The sequence below is a fragment of the Marmota flaviventris genome, chromosome 10, assembly GCF_047511675.1.
Source record: "Marmota flaviventris isolate mMarFla1 chromosome 10, mMarFla1.hap1, whole genome shotgun sequence".
NCBI lineage: Eukaryota > Metazoa > Chordata > Mammalia > Rodentia > Sciuridae > Marmota > Marmota flaviventris.
The window spans coordinates 87,626,788-87,646,205 of NC_092507.1; the positions used below are offsets into that span (position 1 = coordinate 87,626,788).

The 19,418-nt window shown below is 34.8% G+C and overlaps 1 protein-coding gene across 1 annotated transcript in view; it reads right to left on the reverse strand.

The window, feature by feature from the left end:
* Lrrc39 (leucine rich repeat containing 39) overlaps positions 1 to 18,964 on the reverse strand; it is a 21,735-nt gene extending 2,771 nt beyond the window's left edge. Inside the window, exons 1-8 of the mRNA XM_027943116.2 lie at positions 18,883 to 18,964; positions 13,210 to 13,402; positions 9,051 to 9,156; positions 7,483 to 7,639; positions 6,674 to 6,810; positions 2,987 to 3,132; positions 1,543 to 1,695; positions 448 to 587 (exon numbers count right to left, since the gene is read on the reverse strand). Of these exons, the coding sequence (XP_027798917.1) occupies positions 448 to 587; positions 1,543 to 1,695; positions 2,987 to 3,132; positions 6,674 to 6,810; positions 7,483 to 7,639; positions 9,051 to 9,156; positions 13,210 to 13,322 (952 nt within the window). The 5' untranslated portion in view covers positions 13,323 to 13,402; positions 18,883 to 18,964. The remainder of the gene's footprint in view (positions 1 to 447; positions 588 to 1,542; positions 1,696 to 2,986; positions 3,133 to 6,673; positions 6,811 to 7,482; positions 7,640 to 9,050; positions 9,157 to 13,209; positions 13,403 to 18,882) is intronic.
* Positions 18,965 to 19,418: the final 454 nt, after the last annotated feature.

Genomic DNA, 19,418 nt, shown 5'->3' on the forward strand with positions numbered 1-19,418 from the left:
TGAAATATTTTGAATTTTTTTGGGGGGAGGGGTACCAGGGATTGAACTCAGAGGCACTCAACCGCTGAGCCCCATCCCCAGTCCTATTTTGTATTTAGAGACAGGGTCTCACTGAGTTGCTTAGCACTCGCTTTTGCTGAGGCTGGCATTGAACTTGTGATCCTTCTGTCTCAGCTTCCTGAGCCATTGGGATTACATGTGTGCGCCACCATGCCCAGCTTTTTGAATATTTTTACAACTTTTCTCCTAATCCTTATCAGAATTATAAACAGAGAGGAATCTTACTTTCTTTTCCTCTTACAATATTGGCCAAAAGACCAGAATTTGGTAGAAAAGGCAAGATGGAATGAGAAATCCATCAAAGAACTCAGAAAGTTAGGAGCAAATTATATACACATTTCCTTACCAAAAAGAATACTTGATCTATGTTATATACAAATCTCCTACCTGCTTTTCTCCGTGATTCCTGTATGTATGTGTGCATAAACTGAAGGCCAAATAATTCCCGTTCCTCCTCTTCATCTACGCTTTCACTGGGAGGAAGTGTTACTTCCAGTTTCAGTGGGTTGTCTCTGAAGTTGACAAACCTAGCAGTTCACCAAAAAAACAGTATTTTTATAGGTGCCATGGAAGTGTACATTTATTTTCCTGGAGAAAGATCAAATGACAATATACTAAATTACTCTTTTTTTTTTAACTGGTTTCAATAACTGAACATCTGGGTGAGATGTGATATATCCCAAGAATCTTTTAAGTTTCTTTCCTAGAAGAAAAAAATATTAGCTTTGAACAACTTATTTTCTAAGCTTAGTAAAAGAAGTATTATTTCATAGGCATATATTTAATGTGATACAGTTTAACTTTAAAGAGCACTTCTAATGCATCTTAAATAAATAATGCTATGAATTTAGTTTCTGCCTATTTTATAGATCTGTTTTATACAGATCTATAAATGTGTTTTCGCCATCTAGCACAAGGCCTTTAGTTGCTGAATAAGTGAATGAATGAAGGATGATTTGTACCAGTTTTTGGATTTAATGTCTATTATTTTGTCAGAAAATTAAATTTTGAAAAAAACATGATGGAGTTCTGATAAAACTAATAAAAATTATATCTGTTTTCATGGAGTCCTGATAATAACTAATAAAAATTATATCTGTTTTTTATTGGTAAGAGTTTTCTGTCCATTTGTAATTAAGAGGAAAATAATCACTATTTTATTGGTGAAAACTTTTAGTTTTTATGTTGCTGATGAGAATTGCTAGCAGTATGAAGATAATTTTTGTGAAAATGCCACCAACATAAGACATTTCTTAAAAATGATCAATCTCAGTACTTAGTTTCAAGTATCTTTCTTGAATAATTTATTCCAGTATTATATGAATCCAAAGCATCAAATTATAGAATTTTAACACTGACAAAGATTTTTTAAAATATATCCATTCTTACAGGTAAGGATCCAATTATATTAATATAAACAACGTATGTTACTTGTTCTGTGGCCAGAAATGAACATGTCATTTTGTATCTTACAATTTTTACCTCAGATTTTCCATTTCTCCCATGCATAGTGGAATATCTTGCAGTTTATTGTTGCTGAGAACAATGGTGCCCAGGTTTTTCATATTGCTGATTGTTTCTGGCAAGCATGTTATTTGATTCCGTTGTAGCCATAATGTATGCAGACTTTTCATTCTGAAGAAATAAAAGAGATTTCTGTGATTAGTCACACATAATATGAAATACTAGGTTCTTATTACTTTAAAAATCAAATGTCCTCTTTTGTAATATGTCTTTTTTTGTTGTTGTTTTTTTAACCTTTGTTTTATTTTATTTATTTAATTAATTTGTTTATATGTGGTACTGAGGATCGAACCCAGTGCCTCACACATACTAGGCAAGTGTGCTACCACTGAGCCACAATCCCAGCCCTGTAATATATCTTTTTTGGGGGGGGAAGGCAGTACCAAGGATTGAACTCGGGGACACTTGGCCACATCCTCAACCCCATTTTGTATTTTATTTAGAGACAGGGTCTCACTGAGTTGCTTAGTGCCTTGCTGTTGCTGAGGCTGGCTTTGAATTCCCAATCCTTTCTCAGCCTCCTGAGCTGCTGGGATTACAGGCATGCACCACCACACCTGGCTCCTATAATATGTCTTTTAACCAACACACTTTTCTTTTTCTTTTTCTTTTTTGTTTTGTTTTTTAATGCTGGCGATTGAACCCAGGGGCCCTTTTACTACTAAACTATATCCCAATTCCTTTTTATTTTGAGAAAGGGTCTTGCTAAGTTGCTAAGGCTGTCCTTGAACTTGTGTTCTCCTGCCTCAGTCTCCATAGTCTCTGGTTATAGTCATGTGCCACCACACCCAGCTACTTAGATTAATGACTTTAGATTACCTGATTATTAAAGAAACTACATGTGGAATTAATCTCTACCGTATAGCTCTCATATCATATGGTAGTAAAAATGAAATAAAAATATTTTAGTTTTCTTCATTTTTCTTAGTTTCTACTGTTATTGGACTCTTAAGAGAAAAATCAGAAAATATTAACATGCTTCTTCAGAAGAAGGCATTAATGCATAATGGTTAACAGCATGGAATGGGCCAGCATGCCTGGGTTCCAATCCTAACAAATTAGATGATTATTAACTAACCTTAGGCTAGTTTGCTAACATCTCTGTGCTTGGTTTTCTCATTCTTTCGTAAATCACACAATACCTTGCATTCACTAAGCAATGTTGTTCTCACTATGGTATATTCTGTTAATGTCTTGAAGGCAGATAGCCAGATTTTCCATCCCAAATTCCTTTCACTTATTTAGAATCAATGAAATAATTCTGTTTAAAGACAGCATATTTCAAACTAAATGGATCTGTTCTGGTTGATTATATTTGGCATCTCCTTTGTCTTGTTAGTTCCTATTTTTCACAGATGGTTTTAAGGCATTTGTCAGTAGCATAAAAAGTTACTCATTTTACCTTTCTATGGCATCAGGAAGTTGTTCAAGTCTGTTGCTTCCCATGTCCAGCCACTCAAGAGCAGGCATGTTCAACACAGCAGGAGGGATTGTAGTAAATTGGTTCATACTCAAATCAAGGTGAGTAAGTTTTAACAGACTGCTGAGCTGAAGAGGAAAGCAAGGTTTTTCAAAATAAATGTCTACAATGTAAATTCCTAGAAGACTCACATTGGTAAAGGAGATACATCATATCAATGAACATTTGTATTGCACTTGGGCTTTAAAAAATTTAAGCACAGTAGGCCAGAACAAACTAAAAATAAAAATAAAGCTGAATAAACAAACTCCAGTGATATGAAAAACTCTCAAAGAAATTGTTCCTATTTGGGACTAGGGATATAATTCCACACAGTGGTAGAGTGTGTTCTGGGCATATACAAGGCTCTGGATTCAATCCCCAGGTCCAAATAAAGGAGAAAAGAAGAAAGAAATTGCATCTACTCAAAGAAAATTTATCTTCCACAATAATCTAGTTCCAGAGTTAACAGGGCCTGTGTGGTAAAAGTTTTTTCCCCCCTGTGAGAGTAACTATTCAGTATCATGTTTTCATTTCATTCAGTAGTTGAGAATTATATGGGGAAAGTTAATCTTCAAAACAACAGTTTTCTTTGTTGAAAGTTTGTGTCTAATGATTTACATATTTATATATTTATTTATGTCAAATATCAAATTGGATTACAGGCATGTGCCATGACACCGAGCCTACCACTGTACCCAGAGGCACTTAACTACTGAGCCCTTTTTTTTTTTTCCAATTTATCTTACAGTAGAATGCATTTTGACATATAGTACACAAATGGAGCACAACTTCTCATTCCTCTGGTTGTACATGGTTCAGAGTCACTCTACTAGTGTAATCATACATGTATATAGGGTAAAAATGCCCAGCTCCTTTTTTTAAAATAAATATTTATTTTTTAGTTGTAGTTGGACAAAGTACCTTTATTTATTTATTTTTATGTGGTGCTGAGGATTGAACCCAAGGCCTCGCATGTGCTAGGTGAGCACTCTACTACTGAGCCACAACCCCGGCCCACGCTCAGCCCTTTTTAATATTTTATTTAAAGAAGGCGTCTCCCTGAGTTCCTTAGAACCTCACTAAATTGCTGAGGCTAGCTTTGAACTCACACCTCCTGCCTCAGCCTCCTGAGGTCCTAGGATTACAGGCATACACCCCCAGCAACAAGTGACTAATTCTGACATCAACCAAACGATGTGAATGTCCATTTAGTTTGGGCTTCATTATGAATCAGATGTCTCAAACAGGTCATATAACTAGGAGTGATAGATCTATGAAGAGAACTCAAGATTTTATGGAATTAAAAACCACACATTTCTTCCTCTTTTTACATTCTAGTGGAAGTTTCAATATGCAAGAATTTCATTGACTTTTACAAAAATATTATCCATTTGTGGGAAGTGGCTATGTTTTATTTTTTCTTGAGGCATGTTCATTTCTTCTGCAATATCTGTACCAAAGTACACAAATACAATGTTTTGTAAATTGTACAAAAACCCAGGAGGTTCTGTCTAGTAGGTGATGATGTTTCTCCAGATTTAGAATTCAAGTCCCAAATAAACATTTTCAAAATCTGTCATCACATTTCATAAATTTCCAAATGGTTCAGATAGCATATAAAAAGATTGTTTTAACATTAGCATTTACATATTTATATGTAAACAGTGTGTAAATCATAGGACAGGGCTGGGATTGTGGCTCAGTGGTAGAGCGCTCGCCTAACATGTGCGAGGCCCTGGGTTTGATCTTCAGCACCACATAAAAATAAATAAAAGTAAAGATATTGTGTCCAACTACAACTAAAAAATAAGTATTAAAAAAAAATAGGACAGATGAGTTCAATTGCTGATTTTTCAGTAGTAATAAAATGTTGACTTTAGATGATTGAAAAGATAATAAAGTAATGATAATATGACAATTCTAATTTTGCATAAGTGAAAACTGGGATCTAAAGTGTAAAGTGTATCCAAGGACACAGAGTTACTTAAAGGCTACACTTTGGAATGGAACAATCCCAGCTCAATATTTTTATTCCTATATAACCAGTCTCCTAAAGGGAAGAAACTAAGATAAACTGGTTTATAGACATGCATAAATTCACACAGCTTGTTAGTGACAGCCAATTCTAGAAACAAAGTCACAAGGATTAGAAAAAAAGATTTACTGATCTTTCTGTGTGTGTAAAGAAATTTTCCATGTGATAATTTTCATCATATGGAAGGGCATATGTTTCATTAAATGCAACTATTATATTATGAAACATATATACTGTGTTTTACTTGCAAGAGAAGTTATTATTGGCTACATGTTCCACTCTTGATATGCTCTCAAGATAAATGGGAAAAGGGAATAGATTTTTAGTTTGGGCTTCATTATTTTTCTTAGCTATTATTTTATAAAACAATAGCTAAGACATTGGACATTTCCATGGCTGATTCTAAGAGCATTAATATATAGAAAGTAATGCAAATGTCTTTATATTTATATGATCAGTTTGGTTTAAGCAATGACATCATGCCAAATCAAAGTTTGAAGAGCCTAGGAAGCTAGCAAGAAATAGATTTCCTAGAATTCACGCCTTACACTTCACCTCTGTCGCAAAAAACAACTAGTAAAAAGTTTTTCTATCACCACATTTTCTGTGCTTTATAATAATCATTCATTCTAAAAAGCATTTATTAAGTAACCACAATAACCTAGGATTGCCCTCAATTCTAGGAATTTATTTTTTAAAATATTTATTTTTTAGTTACAGGTGGACACAATATTTTATTTTTATGTGATGCTAAGGATCGAACCCAGTGCCTCACACATGCTTAGCAAGCGCTCTACCTCTGAGCCACAGCCCCAACCCAATTCTAGGAATTTAAATAAATAAAACTCTTATTCTGGCCTTCAAGGAGATGACAGTCTAGTCAAAAAACAACCTCAGTACTGTCATACATGATTCCACCCTATGCTTTAAATATAAACCTTGTTGCTTGACCACTAGTGGCTTCTTTTTAAACTAATATATTTTTCCCCTCCCTTTTCTCCCTCTTTCTTCCCTAACCCTGGGGAAGCAAGAGTGACATTCTTCCTGTCCTAAGCCACTGCTATCAATCTTTCTGCTTCATTCCCGAAACAATAAAGAAATGCCAGTCCGGAACCTGGAAAAACAGCTTTCTCAAAGAATATAAGTTGAACAACTAATTATATCTATTCCTAATGATACTTGGGGAAAAAAAAGCCCTTGTATCCCCCTTTTTAGAGTCCTTTGTTCCCCTGGCAGTTAGAATCACAGTCTCTAAGATGTGTGTCCACTATATTTTATCATTTGCCAGCAAATCAATAAAACCTTTTTCTTTTTTCTCAAAAATCTTGTCCTTGTTATAGGAGTAGCTTCAGGGACAAGGACCAAGCTTTCAGTATCACTGTGACAATAACAGAAGTATAAGTTATGCTAAATAGATTTTTCTCTAATTAAAAACCTGCTTTATAATAATAGGAAATAATCTTCACTAAATATTTTTCTGAAATAAAATTTGTAGCATTTTCTTTTTAGTTTCACTTTTAACAATCACATAATTGAAAAGCAAAGTTCCAGTAGAGGGAAAATAACATCTTAGGCATTTAGAGCTTTCTGACCTCTTGAGGAAGATCACATATATCTCTGTTAACAGCCAGTTCTAGTTTCTCCAAGCTGGCACAATTACTTAATTCCTTGGGGACAGTCTTGATTTTGTTGTAGCTCAGAATCAGTTCCTGAAGTCTAGTGAGCAGTCCTACAAAAAAAAACAGTACACAATAGAAAGAAGATGGACATAAAGTACTGTTTTCCTTACTGAGTAATTACAGCAGAAATTATTTGTGTATTGGCAAATTCTTATATTCTTCCCTGTTCCCAGTCTGTATGCTGCCTCTTCTTTAAACAATGGACAGGTATATCAGTGCCATGGGGAAAAAAAAACAACTTATTTTCATTCTGTTTTATGTACATCCTGGGCTGGGGTGTAGCTCAGTGGTAAGGGGCTTGCCTAGCATGCACAAGGGCCTGGATTGTATCCCCAGCACTGCAAACAATAATGACAATAAAAACAAAGAAACTACATCCTAAACAATTTTCCATGTGAGAATTTTGCTCTCTATTTGACAAATCTGTTTTTCTTTATTGCTTCCAACCTGTCTGAGGAATAGCTAAACCAGTAATATTGTTTTCAAAATCTATAGAACAATATTTTTAAAGATATTTTGCTCACATTGAAATCTCATCTTGAATCACCTCAGTAAATCCAGTAGCTTGGATCCCCTAGAAGCTTCAATTTAGACTAAATGTTTAAAAATTTTCTTACAATTCAGATATATAAAGATATATTTATTCCATGTTATTAAAAACTCAATAAAATAAGCACATCTTCAAGAAGATAAAATAGCACAGGAATAAAAGTAATCTTTACCAATTCCTCGAGGTATTTCTGAAATTATGTTTCGAGATAAATCTAACACAATAAGGTTCTGGAATCTTCCAATGAATTCTGGAATTTTCAACAAACCAGTTCTATGAATTTGCCATTCCTGTAGCTGATTCAGCTTCAGTAAAGAAGAAGGGAGACTCTAAAGTAAAAGAAATAATGGAGACATATTACTTAAACTATTTTAGTATTATACCATCCTGAAGTGTGATTTTATTTAATTTGTGAAAACATTTAGAAATGTTTCTTTCTCTTAATGGGTTATATTTCCAAGTATTTTGTGTTACTGAGTTTTAAGATCTTTATGCTTTTTAATTTTTTAACTAAAATTTCCAACCTCAATTAAATGCAATAAACAAAAATAACACATTTTGGTCAGTTATGCACATACATTGAAGTCTATCCTAAAGATCATGTTATATCTGGCTTTCCTAGACTACATATGCTATTGAAAATGAGACTATCCAGAAAACATCTTCGTTCATAATTTAAATGTCCCTTTCACTTCTATTTTGAAGTATTTCATAAAAATTTTATAGAATTTTTTTAAGTGAGGAATTTTAAGAATTTGAACTATTCTGAGTTTTATGCCTTTTCTATTTCAGTGTTAAATAGAAAAGAAAACAAAGGAGCTAACCACATAGTTAAGTATACCTATATTGGGGCTGGGGCTGTTGCTCAGCAGTAGCACAATTGTCTGGCATGTGTGAATCACTGGGTTCAATCCTCAGCACCACATATAAGTGAATAAATAAAATGAAGGTCTCTCAACAACTAAGAAAATAGTAAAATATATATCATTTTTACAAGGGCTTCTAACCCTTCAGTAAGCATTTGTTTTCATGGAGATATATAACAATAATGACAATAAAAACAAACACTGAAGGGTTAGAAGCCCTTGAAAAAATTAAAGTATATCTAACATAATGAAGCCACTGTATATCTGTATGCACATACGTTCAAGGGAGGGAAAAAAGCATATGAACTGGAAGATACACCTAACAGATAAATTGATATTCATTTCCACTTTGAGAAGTTTTAACTGAGCATTTTTTTTTTTTTTTGGAAAAGCTACATAATTTTCATTAGGTAGACAGTCATCCATTCATGGCAAATGAGAAACTGCCGATTAGTATTAGAAGAAGAAATATCACATGTGACTTAAATTTAGGCAAGATTAAAGCAAATTGAATTTTTGCAAAAAAAAAAAAATGTGATGTTTCTTTTCTATTGTTTATGTTGTCCAGATTCATTTGGTGTATTATTAATATTAGAATTGTGGGCTGGGGATATCGCTCAGTTGGTAGAGTGCTTGCTTAGCATGCACAAGGCCCTGGGTTCAATCTCAAGGGAGAAGGAGAAGGAGAAGGAGAAGGAGAAGAGTAGGGGGAAGAGAGAGAGGAGGGGGAGGAAAAGGAGGAGGGGAAGGAGGGGGAGGAGGGGGAGGAATTTTCGATTATTCCTGTATTAATTACACAGTTTCAGATTCATTTTCAACTCTTCCACAAAATGCAAAAAGTAGAAAAATAAAATATTACTTCTATAAAGCTTACCTTCCATTCTTCTTTTTCTATCTTCAAAATGACCCTTCCATCTTCCCTGGTGACCTTTTCTTTGAGCTTAGTTAAACTTACTCTCTCTTCCCAGATCCGCACTAGCCTAGGAGATCAGGTAATCATTTTGACTTATAGATAATGACAAAGGTAGTGTTCATTTTCATATAAATAAAATAAAATATCCCATCAAAAACAACTTGGGAAGGTAGGTGCAGTAATCCTGCAATCCCAGCTACTCCAGAGACTGAGTCAGGAGGATCAGAAATTGGAGGACAGCCTGGGCAATTTAGCAAGACCCTGTCTCAAAAAATAATGGATGGGGATATAGCTTAGTGGTAAAGCACCTCTGGGTTCAATCCTTAATACCCAAATAAACCAAAATAAAAAACCATTGGTTCAATGGTATCTGGAAACAGGATGAGATTTTATTTAGCAAAAGTTATACATATGATTAGTACCACAAATGCCTTATTTTAACTGTGGCTGATCCTTTAGAAGTTGTCCTTTGTAGAGATACTTCCCCTCCACTTGCCTTGAATTCTAAATTCTAAATTCTAAAAAAAAAAAAAAAAAAGCATCTAAATTATTATCTTTCTTTTTAGATTTTCAGAACCCAGAATATCTGGTGACCTTGGGATAACATTAGAATGTATAATACCCCATTCTTAAGTCCTGTGCATCAACTAACATAAAACATCAATTTTTACAAAATTTAACTTGCAGAAAAGTTATGTTTATCTAAATAATTATAGGAACTAGGGCTGGGGCTGGGGCTTAGTGGTAGAACGTTTGCCTAGCATGTGTGAGCCTCTGGGTTTGAATCTCAGCACCACATATAAATAAACAAACAAACAAATAAATAAAAGTCCATCAACAGCTAATAAAATAGATATTTTAAAAAAATTATAGGAACTAGCCTTAGGAAGCCAAGGTCAATTCCAGTGTTCTAGTTGGGGTTGGGGAGAAAGGAGACACTTGCCCTTGATGATCAAGACCCAGCCCAGCAAGTACCTACCCACTGCCCCCTGAACATCCTTTCCCTCTCTACAAAGGTCTTTTTGCATACGTGAGTTCCCTAAGATGGTCTTTTATGAGGAGGATGGGGGCTGATAGCCCTCTCCATCTTCCATTTTGTTAGCTCTTGAATAAACCTGATTTCTTTCACCCCATCTCCTGATCTCTCAAGTATTGGCTTTTGAGTGGTGAGTAGATGAACTTAGGTCCAGTAGAACTATATTTTTGTTGTTGTTGTTTTGGTGTTAGAGATTGAGCCAAGAGTTTTTTTTTTGTTTTGTTTTGTTTTTTTGCATTCTAAATGCATGCCCTACCTCTGAGATATACTTCCAGTGCTAAGTTTTTGATAAGGACCATAATTCTTCATAAATTTTATTTATAATAGTTTTATTGAGATATAATTCACATAGCACAAAATGCATCATTTAAAGTATACAGTTCAGTAGGTTTTAGTATATTCACAACATTATACAACCATCACCATTATCTAAATCCAAAATACTTTACCATTAAACAAAAAATTTCCTTATCCATACCCCTTCCCTATTCCCTCGGAATTACTAATAGCCTATTCTGCACATTTCATATAAATAGGATCATACAATGTGTGTCTTTGTGTTTGACATCTTTCACTTAGTATATTTTTATTCAAAGCTCATTCATGCTGTAACATGTATCAGTACTTCATTTCTTTTTATGGCAGAATGATTTCATCAGATGAGTTTATCATGTTTGTTCATTCAACAGTTGATTAGTATTTGGATAATTCTATTCTTTGGCTATTATGAATAATGTTACTACAAATGTATGTGTATAAGTTTTTGTGTGAACTATTAAAATTTTGGGGAGGTTATTAGGCTATTATTATTATATTGGGAAATGAATCCAGGGATGCTCTACCACTAAGCTACATCCCCAGTCCTTGTTATTTAATTGTTATATTGGGTCTTGCTAGGTTGCAGAGGCTGACTTTGAACTTGCAATTCTCCTGCCTCAGCTTCCTAATTAGCTAGAATTACAGTCATCATGCCCAGATATGAGGCCATTATTTTGGATTAAGCTCCAAAAAACCAGAATAAAAATCAAAATAAAGTCACACATGCTAAGGTTCCAATTCACAAAACAGAAACTAAGTTGTTATCTGACCATGCCAAGAAATCAGAAGAGAAAGTTATCAGCCAACTTTCCATTCAGTTTTCTAGAATGGCAATGAAGTTCTCTCTGCCTTCCTCCTTGTACAAAGAAGGTAACTTGAAATAATCCAATGTTAGCCAATTAATTTTCTATTGTTCTATCTTCCTTTTCCTGTCTTACAGAGAAAACAACTTAGAAACAAAGTTTGAAAGTAACTTTGTTTTTGCTTTTTTCAGTCCTTTTCTTTCTATAAAAGTAACTTCTTCTGTTCAGTCCCTCAGAACACAGAATTTCATGGAAATGTTGCCTAATTCTAGAATTAAAAAGAAAGCCAATTAAGATCTTTGAATTGTAATTTTTTCCTTTGACAGATTATATGTTTTTATTTCTCTTGGGTATATCTTTAGGAGCATAATTTCTGGGTCATATGGTAGCTTTATGTTTAGTCTTTTTAGGAACTGCCAAACTGAAACTAAATTCCAAATTGGCTATACCATTTTACACCCCCCACCATCTGTATATCAGAGTTCTAATCTCCCCACACCCTCACCAATACTTGTTATTGCCCACTTTTTATTATATCCATCCAGTGGTTGTGAATGGTATCACATTGTGGGTTTGATGTGCTTTTTCCTGCTGACTAATCCTTAGATAGTTAATGTTTTGTTTGTCACCATACTAGGGGTCAAACCCAGGCCTCACACATTCAAGGCAAGCACTATACCAAATAAAGTTTATCCATTGAGAACATATATAAGAATAATGTGCATATACTATGCTGACTATAAAGATAGTGAGCAAAAAGATGCAAAAATTTTTCTATTTGTATCCTAGAAATTGTTTTAATATTTACTTTTTAGTTACAGGTGGATACAATATCTTCATTTTATATTTATGCATGCTGAGGACTGAACCCAGTGCCTCATGCATGCTAAGGGAACACTCTACCACTGAGCCATAACCCCAGCCCCTAGAAATTTTTTCACATATGAAAAAGCAAAGGAATCAAATTTAGAATCAAGTTTAGAATCAAATTTAGCCTATTAAAAAGTACATAATTTTTAAAAAGCAGTCATCAAAAAATAAGGTTTAATTAATTTGTATATTTATTTGCCAAAAATATCTTGACATCTGAGAATTTTTGAAGTTTTGTGTGTTAACTGATTTTCAGTGAGGGTTTTAAAGAATAGAAAACAAAACAAAAACCCTGCAAGTATAATGTTTGTTGTCTTTATGTGTTTAGGTTTGCAAAATACTTCTAATAAAGTCTGTTTGTTCTAATCTCTCAGTTGCATGAAATTTCTAATTAGTTAACAAGTGCATTGTGATAATGGGGTTCCCGTGGCCTTCTAATCTGAATAGCTCATCTTCCTATGAGCTATTCAGAACTTAATGAAGGTTCTGAATAGCTCATAGGAAGATAGGTGTGGCAAGTTGAGACAAATTGCGTAATGCTAGCTATTCAATTACATCATTTTTATATTATTTACTATGAGGAAATGGGCTATTTCTGAAAGATTAGCAGAGTATTTTCAAGACAACCAATTAGAAAAGTAGGTAAGATATCAAGGAGGCAGAGGAAATGAGAGCCATACTATTTAAAGATAGCCCCAATCAAGGAATTAGATGATCCTGCTGGAACTCACAGCCACTCAAGTAGGTGGGAATAAGTAGTACCTTCTACTGCCAGATGTTTTTTAAAATCCTAAAAGATTAATGCTGTACAAAACAAGCCTGACAATTAGACCAAGTGATACTAATCAAACCTTAATTAATGCTAAACAGAGTCCTATGAGGGCACAGTATAACTACTATTCTCACACACAGATATTATTTTTGTAACTCTTACATAGGCAGAATTTAATTGAGTCAGGTATTTAAATATATTTTAAACATTCTGTAAATAAAAATCTCTATAAAATTCAACAATGAGGCACTTCATAAGTGATTTTTATAATGATGAGATTATGAATTTTCACTAATCCAAAATAATAAATATAGTAAGTACTTGTGTTGAAATTCCTTCTCTCGTTTCAGATCTTCATTGTGTTTCTTTATTCGTTTTTCCCACACTTCTTTTACAGCATTAACAGCCCCAGTACAAACCACATTTTCTGTCATGATTTCTCCACATTGTCATAGAATCATCAGCTTCATTAAGTTCTGAACTGCTGAATCACAGATGCCATCTCAGAAAGGACCTAATTGGATCATAAAAAAATAAAAAAGCAATGTGTTTCAAATGTTCATTGATGTGGGTATGGTGGCTCACATCTGTAATTCCAATTCCTCTGGAGACTGAGGCAGAAGGATTGCAAGTTTGAGACCAGCTTGGGAAACTAAGTGAGGCCGTGTCTGAAAATAAAATAAAAAGGGCTGGTGACGTGGTTTAGTGGTAGATAGCATGCATGAGACCCTGGGTTCAGTCCCCAGTACTGGAAAAATAATGTAATAATCATAATACCTAATATTTACTGGACACTTTCTAGTTCCCAAAACTAGTATACTAGTCCATATTCCTTTTGTTTTTTAACAGGATCTTGCTGTGTTGCCCAAGCTGGCCTTAAAATTCTGGACTCAAGAAATCCTTCTGTCTCAGCCTTCTGAATGCTGGTACTATAGATGTGGGCCATTGAGCCCAGCTGCAAAGCAGATATTAACTTTTTAAAGATACCATTTTATATAGTGCAAAAAACCAAGTTCTCAAGAATAAACAGACTGGGTACAACCTCTACACAGTAAACTAAAAAATATAATGAAATTAAAGAAGACCTAAATAAGAGTTCTACCTCATATTTATGATTCAATATTGTAAGAACATCAGATATTTCCAAATTGAGCTATAAACAGTCTCAAAAAACCCCATCTGGAAACCAAGAGTGCTACCTTGACTCTCATATTCTATTAATAACAATTCTAAACATACAAAATAGCCAAAATACTCATGACAAAGACAACTAGAGTGGGAGGATTTATTCGATCAGGACCTCTTTTAAAGCTTTAGTAGTAGAGAGTGTTGTATTGGTTCAGTGCACTAACAGATCAATGTAATTCAATAAGAAACCCAAGAAACAGATCCCATACATAAATGAGCATTGCAGAATACTGCCAGAATGATTTTTTTGGACAGTTTAAAATATATATATAACCAAATTTAATTCCAGATGTATTATAGCTCTATAAGTGATAGTGCAAGTCTCCCAAAACATAAAGGTTTGGGGAGAAAATATAAGATATATGTCCTTAAAGTAGGGAATACTTTTTTTTTCCAGGTGCTGGGATTGAACCTAAGGCCTCATACAAGCTAGGCAAGTGCTCTACATCCCACTCTAGGGAACACTTCCTAAAATGGAATTCAGAGCAGCTCCGGCGGCCCGGAGCAACAGCAGCAGCAGCAGCTAGGCAGCGCAGCTTCGGAAGGCTTCCGCGCGCCGCGGCTCGCAGCACTCGCACGTGCTCCGCGCGCCGCCAGGATGCCCAAGAGGAAGGTCAGCTCGGCCGAAGGCGCGGCGAAGGAGGAGCCCAAGCGGAGGTTGGCCCGCCTGTCGGCTAAGCCTGCTCCTGCCAAGGCGGACGCCAAGCCTCGGAAGGCGGCGGGCAAGATGCAAACAGTTTTACCCCCAGTGGGTTTGGGACAGCAGATGTAATCTTTCCCCCCCCTTCTCAAGGATAAATCATCAGACAAAAAAAGTTCAAAAAGGGAAAAGGGGAGCAAAGGGAAAACAGGCTGAAGTGGCTAACCAGGAAACTAAAGAAGATTTACCTGCAGAAAATGGAGAAACGAAAAATGAGGAGAGTCCAGCTTCTGATGAAGCAGAAGAGAAAGAAGCCAAGTCTGATTAATCATACACCATGTCTTTTCAGTGGTCCCGTCTCCCTTCTTGTACAATCCAGAGGAATATTTTTATCAACTATTTTGTAAATGCAAGTTTTTTAGTAGCTCTAGAAACATTTTTAAAAAGGAGGGAATCCCACCTCATCCCATTTTTTAAGTGTAAATGATTTTTTTTTTAGAAGTGAAATCATTTGCTGGTTGTTTATTTTTGGGTACAACCAGAAAATAGTGGGATATTGAATTATGGGAGGCTTGGACTGTCTTTGGTATCAGCTTAACATTCCATAGGTGGGGGGTTAGTTTTATATCCTACAATACAAAGCATATTAAATGGCAGTTTGGAGTCACAGTATTGCATTTAATGTCTTGAATATTTTAAATTACTTCTATTCCTGTGTTTTTTAGTAGAATTGTTTCCTAAAGAAGACCACTACTGGATCATTGCTGTCAGAATCGTATGTACTCTGTAACATCTTTGGTTGTGGAAGTCTAGTTTTCCTAATATTTTTAATGTGCTGTGAAAGATGAAAAATTTGAGTATGTTGTGTGTGACAAAGTTTTGAATTAGTGGGACCTAAGTAATAACATTCAAAGATACTGGTACTTGATATTCTATTAAGGAAAAAATGCCTCCAAATTAAAAGCTGGAAAGTCACTGGAATAACTGAAAAAGAATCACAGTATAAAGCTTTTTAGATTTCCGGTACATGTGTTAAGAATTGTGTACAAAGTGAAATGTCTGTGTACTGATTCTCAATACAGCCAATAAAATCTCAAACACGAAAAAAAAATAAATAAATAAAAATAAAAAATAAATAAATAAATAAAATGGAATACAAAGAATATCCTTAAAGGAACAGATTGATAGATCGGACTATATTAATTATGAACTTTATTAAAAGATGTCACTTAGAAAATAAAAGGAATACCATGTAGTGGGGAAGATATTGGTGGCACATGTCACCACAAATGAGCTCTATCTACAATAGATAAAGAATTCCTAAAAATCAACTTAAAAAGACAACAGGGCTGGGGGCAGAACTCAGTGGTAGAGTGCATGTTTAACATGAATAAGGCTCTGGATTTTATCTCCAGCATCAAAAGGGGGAAAAAAAGTCAACAATTTAACAGTTAATTCAAAAGATGAAATCTAAATGGCAGAAATTGCCCCCGCAAAAAAAAAAAACAAACAAAAAAAAAACATGAAATTCTGTTCAACCTTGTGAAAGTGAATTAAAACCATAATAAAATACCAACACACATCTATCAGAGTAATCAAATTTAAAAAGACTGGGGCTGGGGTTGTGGTTCAGCAGTAGAGCACTTGCCTAGCTCATGCAAGGCACTGGGTTTGATTCTCAGCACCACATAGAAATAAATAAATAAAATAAAAGTATTGTGTCCAAGTATAACTAAAAACTAAAACTAAAAACAAACAAACAAAAAACCTGGCTACACCAAATGCTAGTGGAAATTTGAGTCATGTAAATTCGTATACATTCTTAATCACTCTGGAGTAGAATATGCAGTTTATAATCCAGCAGTTCCACTCACTGGCAGTCCCTACTGGGGAAGGGTATGTCACCACTAGGAAACATTAACAAGAATGTTCTAAGCAGTGTTTTTTCAAAATAGTAAAAATAAAGAGGAAAAAGGCATGCCTCCTAGAATTTTATATTTCCCTTAGTAGCCTCACTGAGTTGACAGATCCAGGGTGTATGGCTAACTCTGTAGTCAGACCATTGTGTTCCTGGTGGCTCTTTTCCCACACTGTGCCTTGGTGACAGGTGCCATACCAAATTGTAATAAAGTAAAGAAAATCATGAGGCATTTTCAGCAACTGGAACTGTGACGTTAATATACATAAACTGAACCAGGGATGTCTAGATGCTGACAATGAGAATTAAAAGCTGTCAACACCACCAGTCCTCTAGAAAGGAATTGGAAGTGTTTTTTTTCTAAGCTGTGAGGGGAAAGGGGGTCTCTTGCTGGATTTCAAGACTAAAAATGAAATTAAAACACGTCATTTTTAACTTGACTGTTTCCACTAGAGGCCTTTGATTTGAAAATTATAGTACATGTTTGTCAGCTATAGATATGTTAAAATGGAACAAATATGTTCTGTAAGATTTATAGGTATTCACGTTGAGGCTTCTAAAAAGAAGAGACATCATTTTAGAAATGAATATTAGTGTTCTAAAATCTGCTTGTAAAACTCTTGTCTCCTTTTACATTGATATTAAAACATTTTAAAGCCATCTTGGTCACACATGCTTGTAGTTCTGGCTTCCCAGGAGGCAGAGGTAGGAGGGTGGCTTGAGCCCAGGAGTTCAGGGCCAGCCTGGACAATATAGTGAGACCCTGTCTCATAAAAAACTAAACAATCAAAATTTACAGTAAGAAAAAGGAATCAAGAAAGACACTAAAAACATCACATTATGGGGTATAAAGGAACTTAATCACCATCTCATAATAAAGCTCCATAGATAATGCCTGAAATAATAAGAAATAGCATGTATCTAACTTCAAAAAAGGAAATTTGCAAATAATCCCTGAAAATTAAATCCCAAAATGGTTACAATGTTTACTTCTAGGGAACAGGATGGTAATGGTGAGAAATGGGGTAAACAATGTTGCTTTTCACTGTTAATCTTTTCTAAATTATTGATTTTTTATGGGGAATTGAACCTAGGAGTGCTATATCACGGAGCTACATTGCCATCTCTTTTTATTTTTTTAAATTTTGAGACAGGGTCTCATTAACTTGCCCAAGCTAGCCTTCAACTTGCAATCCTCCTGCCTCAGCCTCCAGAGTTGTGGGCATTGCAGGCATGCACCATCATAACTGGTTCTAAATTACTGATATTTTTAAACTAAAATTATGCAGTGTGTGTGAGAGACACACACAGAAAGATAGATAGATAGATAGATAGATAGATAGACAGAGAGAGAGAGAGAGAAGGACTGTATTGCAGAAGAAAAAAGCCAGGATTGCTATGTAATTAACAGTATTCAGAAAATTATTAGGAGAGTCCCCATTTCTAAGCAATATAAGGAACAGACTGCAAGAACATTTTGTCATCAAGAAATCTTTTTGGTGGGGCTGGGTTGTGGCTCAGCAGTAGAGCGCTTGCCTAGCACATGCCAGGTGCTGGGTTCGATCCTCAGCACCACATGAAAATAAATAAATAAAATAAAGGTATTGTGTCCAATTACAACTAAAAAAAAACTTAACAAGAAAGAAAGAAATCTTTTTAGTAATTCAACTATCTGGTCATATCACCTATAATTTGTTGTCTCACATTTTAAAGTATTTGGTAAATACTTTAAATAATATCAAATATTAAAAATATTTTAAAATCCCAGCTATCTGCATGTATGTAGGAATTTTACTACACACATATCACTGTTTAGTCATTTGCTAATTCATTTCCTCTTTGGCTGTTAAATTTTGGTCATTTGATTTTCATCTAATGACCAATTTCCCTTAAAGGAAAACAAGTCATTGATAATGCTTGCATTTCTGCCTCTAACACAAAACAGTGGTCTCTACCTTGGTTATTCCTGGAACAGAACAGCATGGCAGTGAGATAAGGATGGCAATGACATGATGGAGGGTTGGCTTGTCAAAGTCAAAAGAAATACCATCCTAGAAGAGATGCTTCCAGCTTGTAGGGGAAATCTATCTTCCAGAGGAGGACAATTGTATAAGTGATTATGGACCCAAAAAATACTTAAATTCAATCCCAAGCGGCAATTACAGACACAAAGTCATCATCAGCACTCTATTGAGATAGAATAAAGAATGGAGAAGAAATGTTTTTTGGAAAATGGAAAAATACTTACCATCATTGGTGGACACTGAAGCTGTCATGCCCAAAGTTAGTGATTATCATTGAAGAATAGATTATGGGGTGAATTTTTTCCGTGTGGTTCCAAATGACTAAAATCCACCGTCAGGCTGTAACCAAGTGAAGTGTAATGTCAGCCTAGTTCTAATTTTAGTTCATGGACAAAGCTGAGAATAGCAAGAATCACATGGGGCTTCTGTGCAGAGGATCAACTGATAATGTGAGTATGTTCAGGAAACTGCACAATGCTCTACTCCAACATTGTAAAACTACCAGGCACAACTATTTCTAAGCTCCTAAGAATAATTTCTATTGAAATCTCTCCACTTTTCATTAGCTACACATTTTAAGTATTTAATAGAACTTAATAAATCTGTTTCAAGAAGAGAAACTTGGAAATACACAGGTGTGTGGCATAACAAAAATCCTACCTACTAACAATAGCTCTGTAAATATTTTAATTAAAGATGCAGATGCTGTGCTTAAGAAAAAAGAAAAATCAATGTGTGGATGAGCCTGCATAACAGAGGA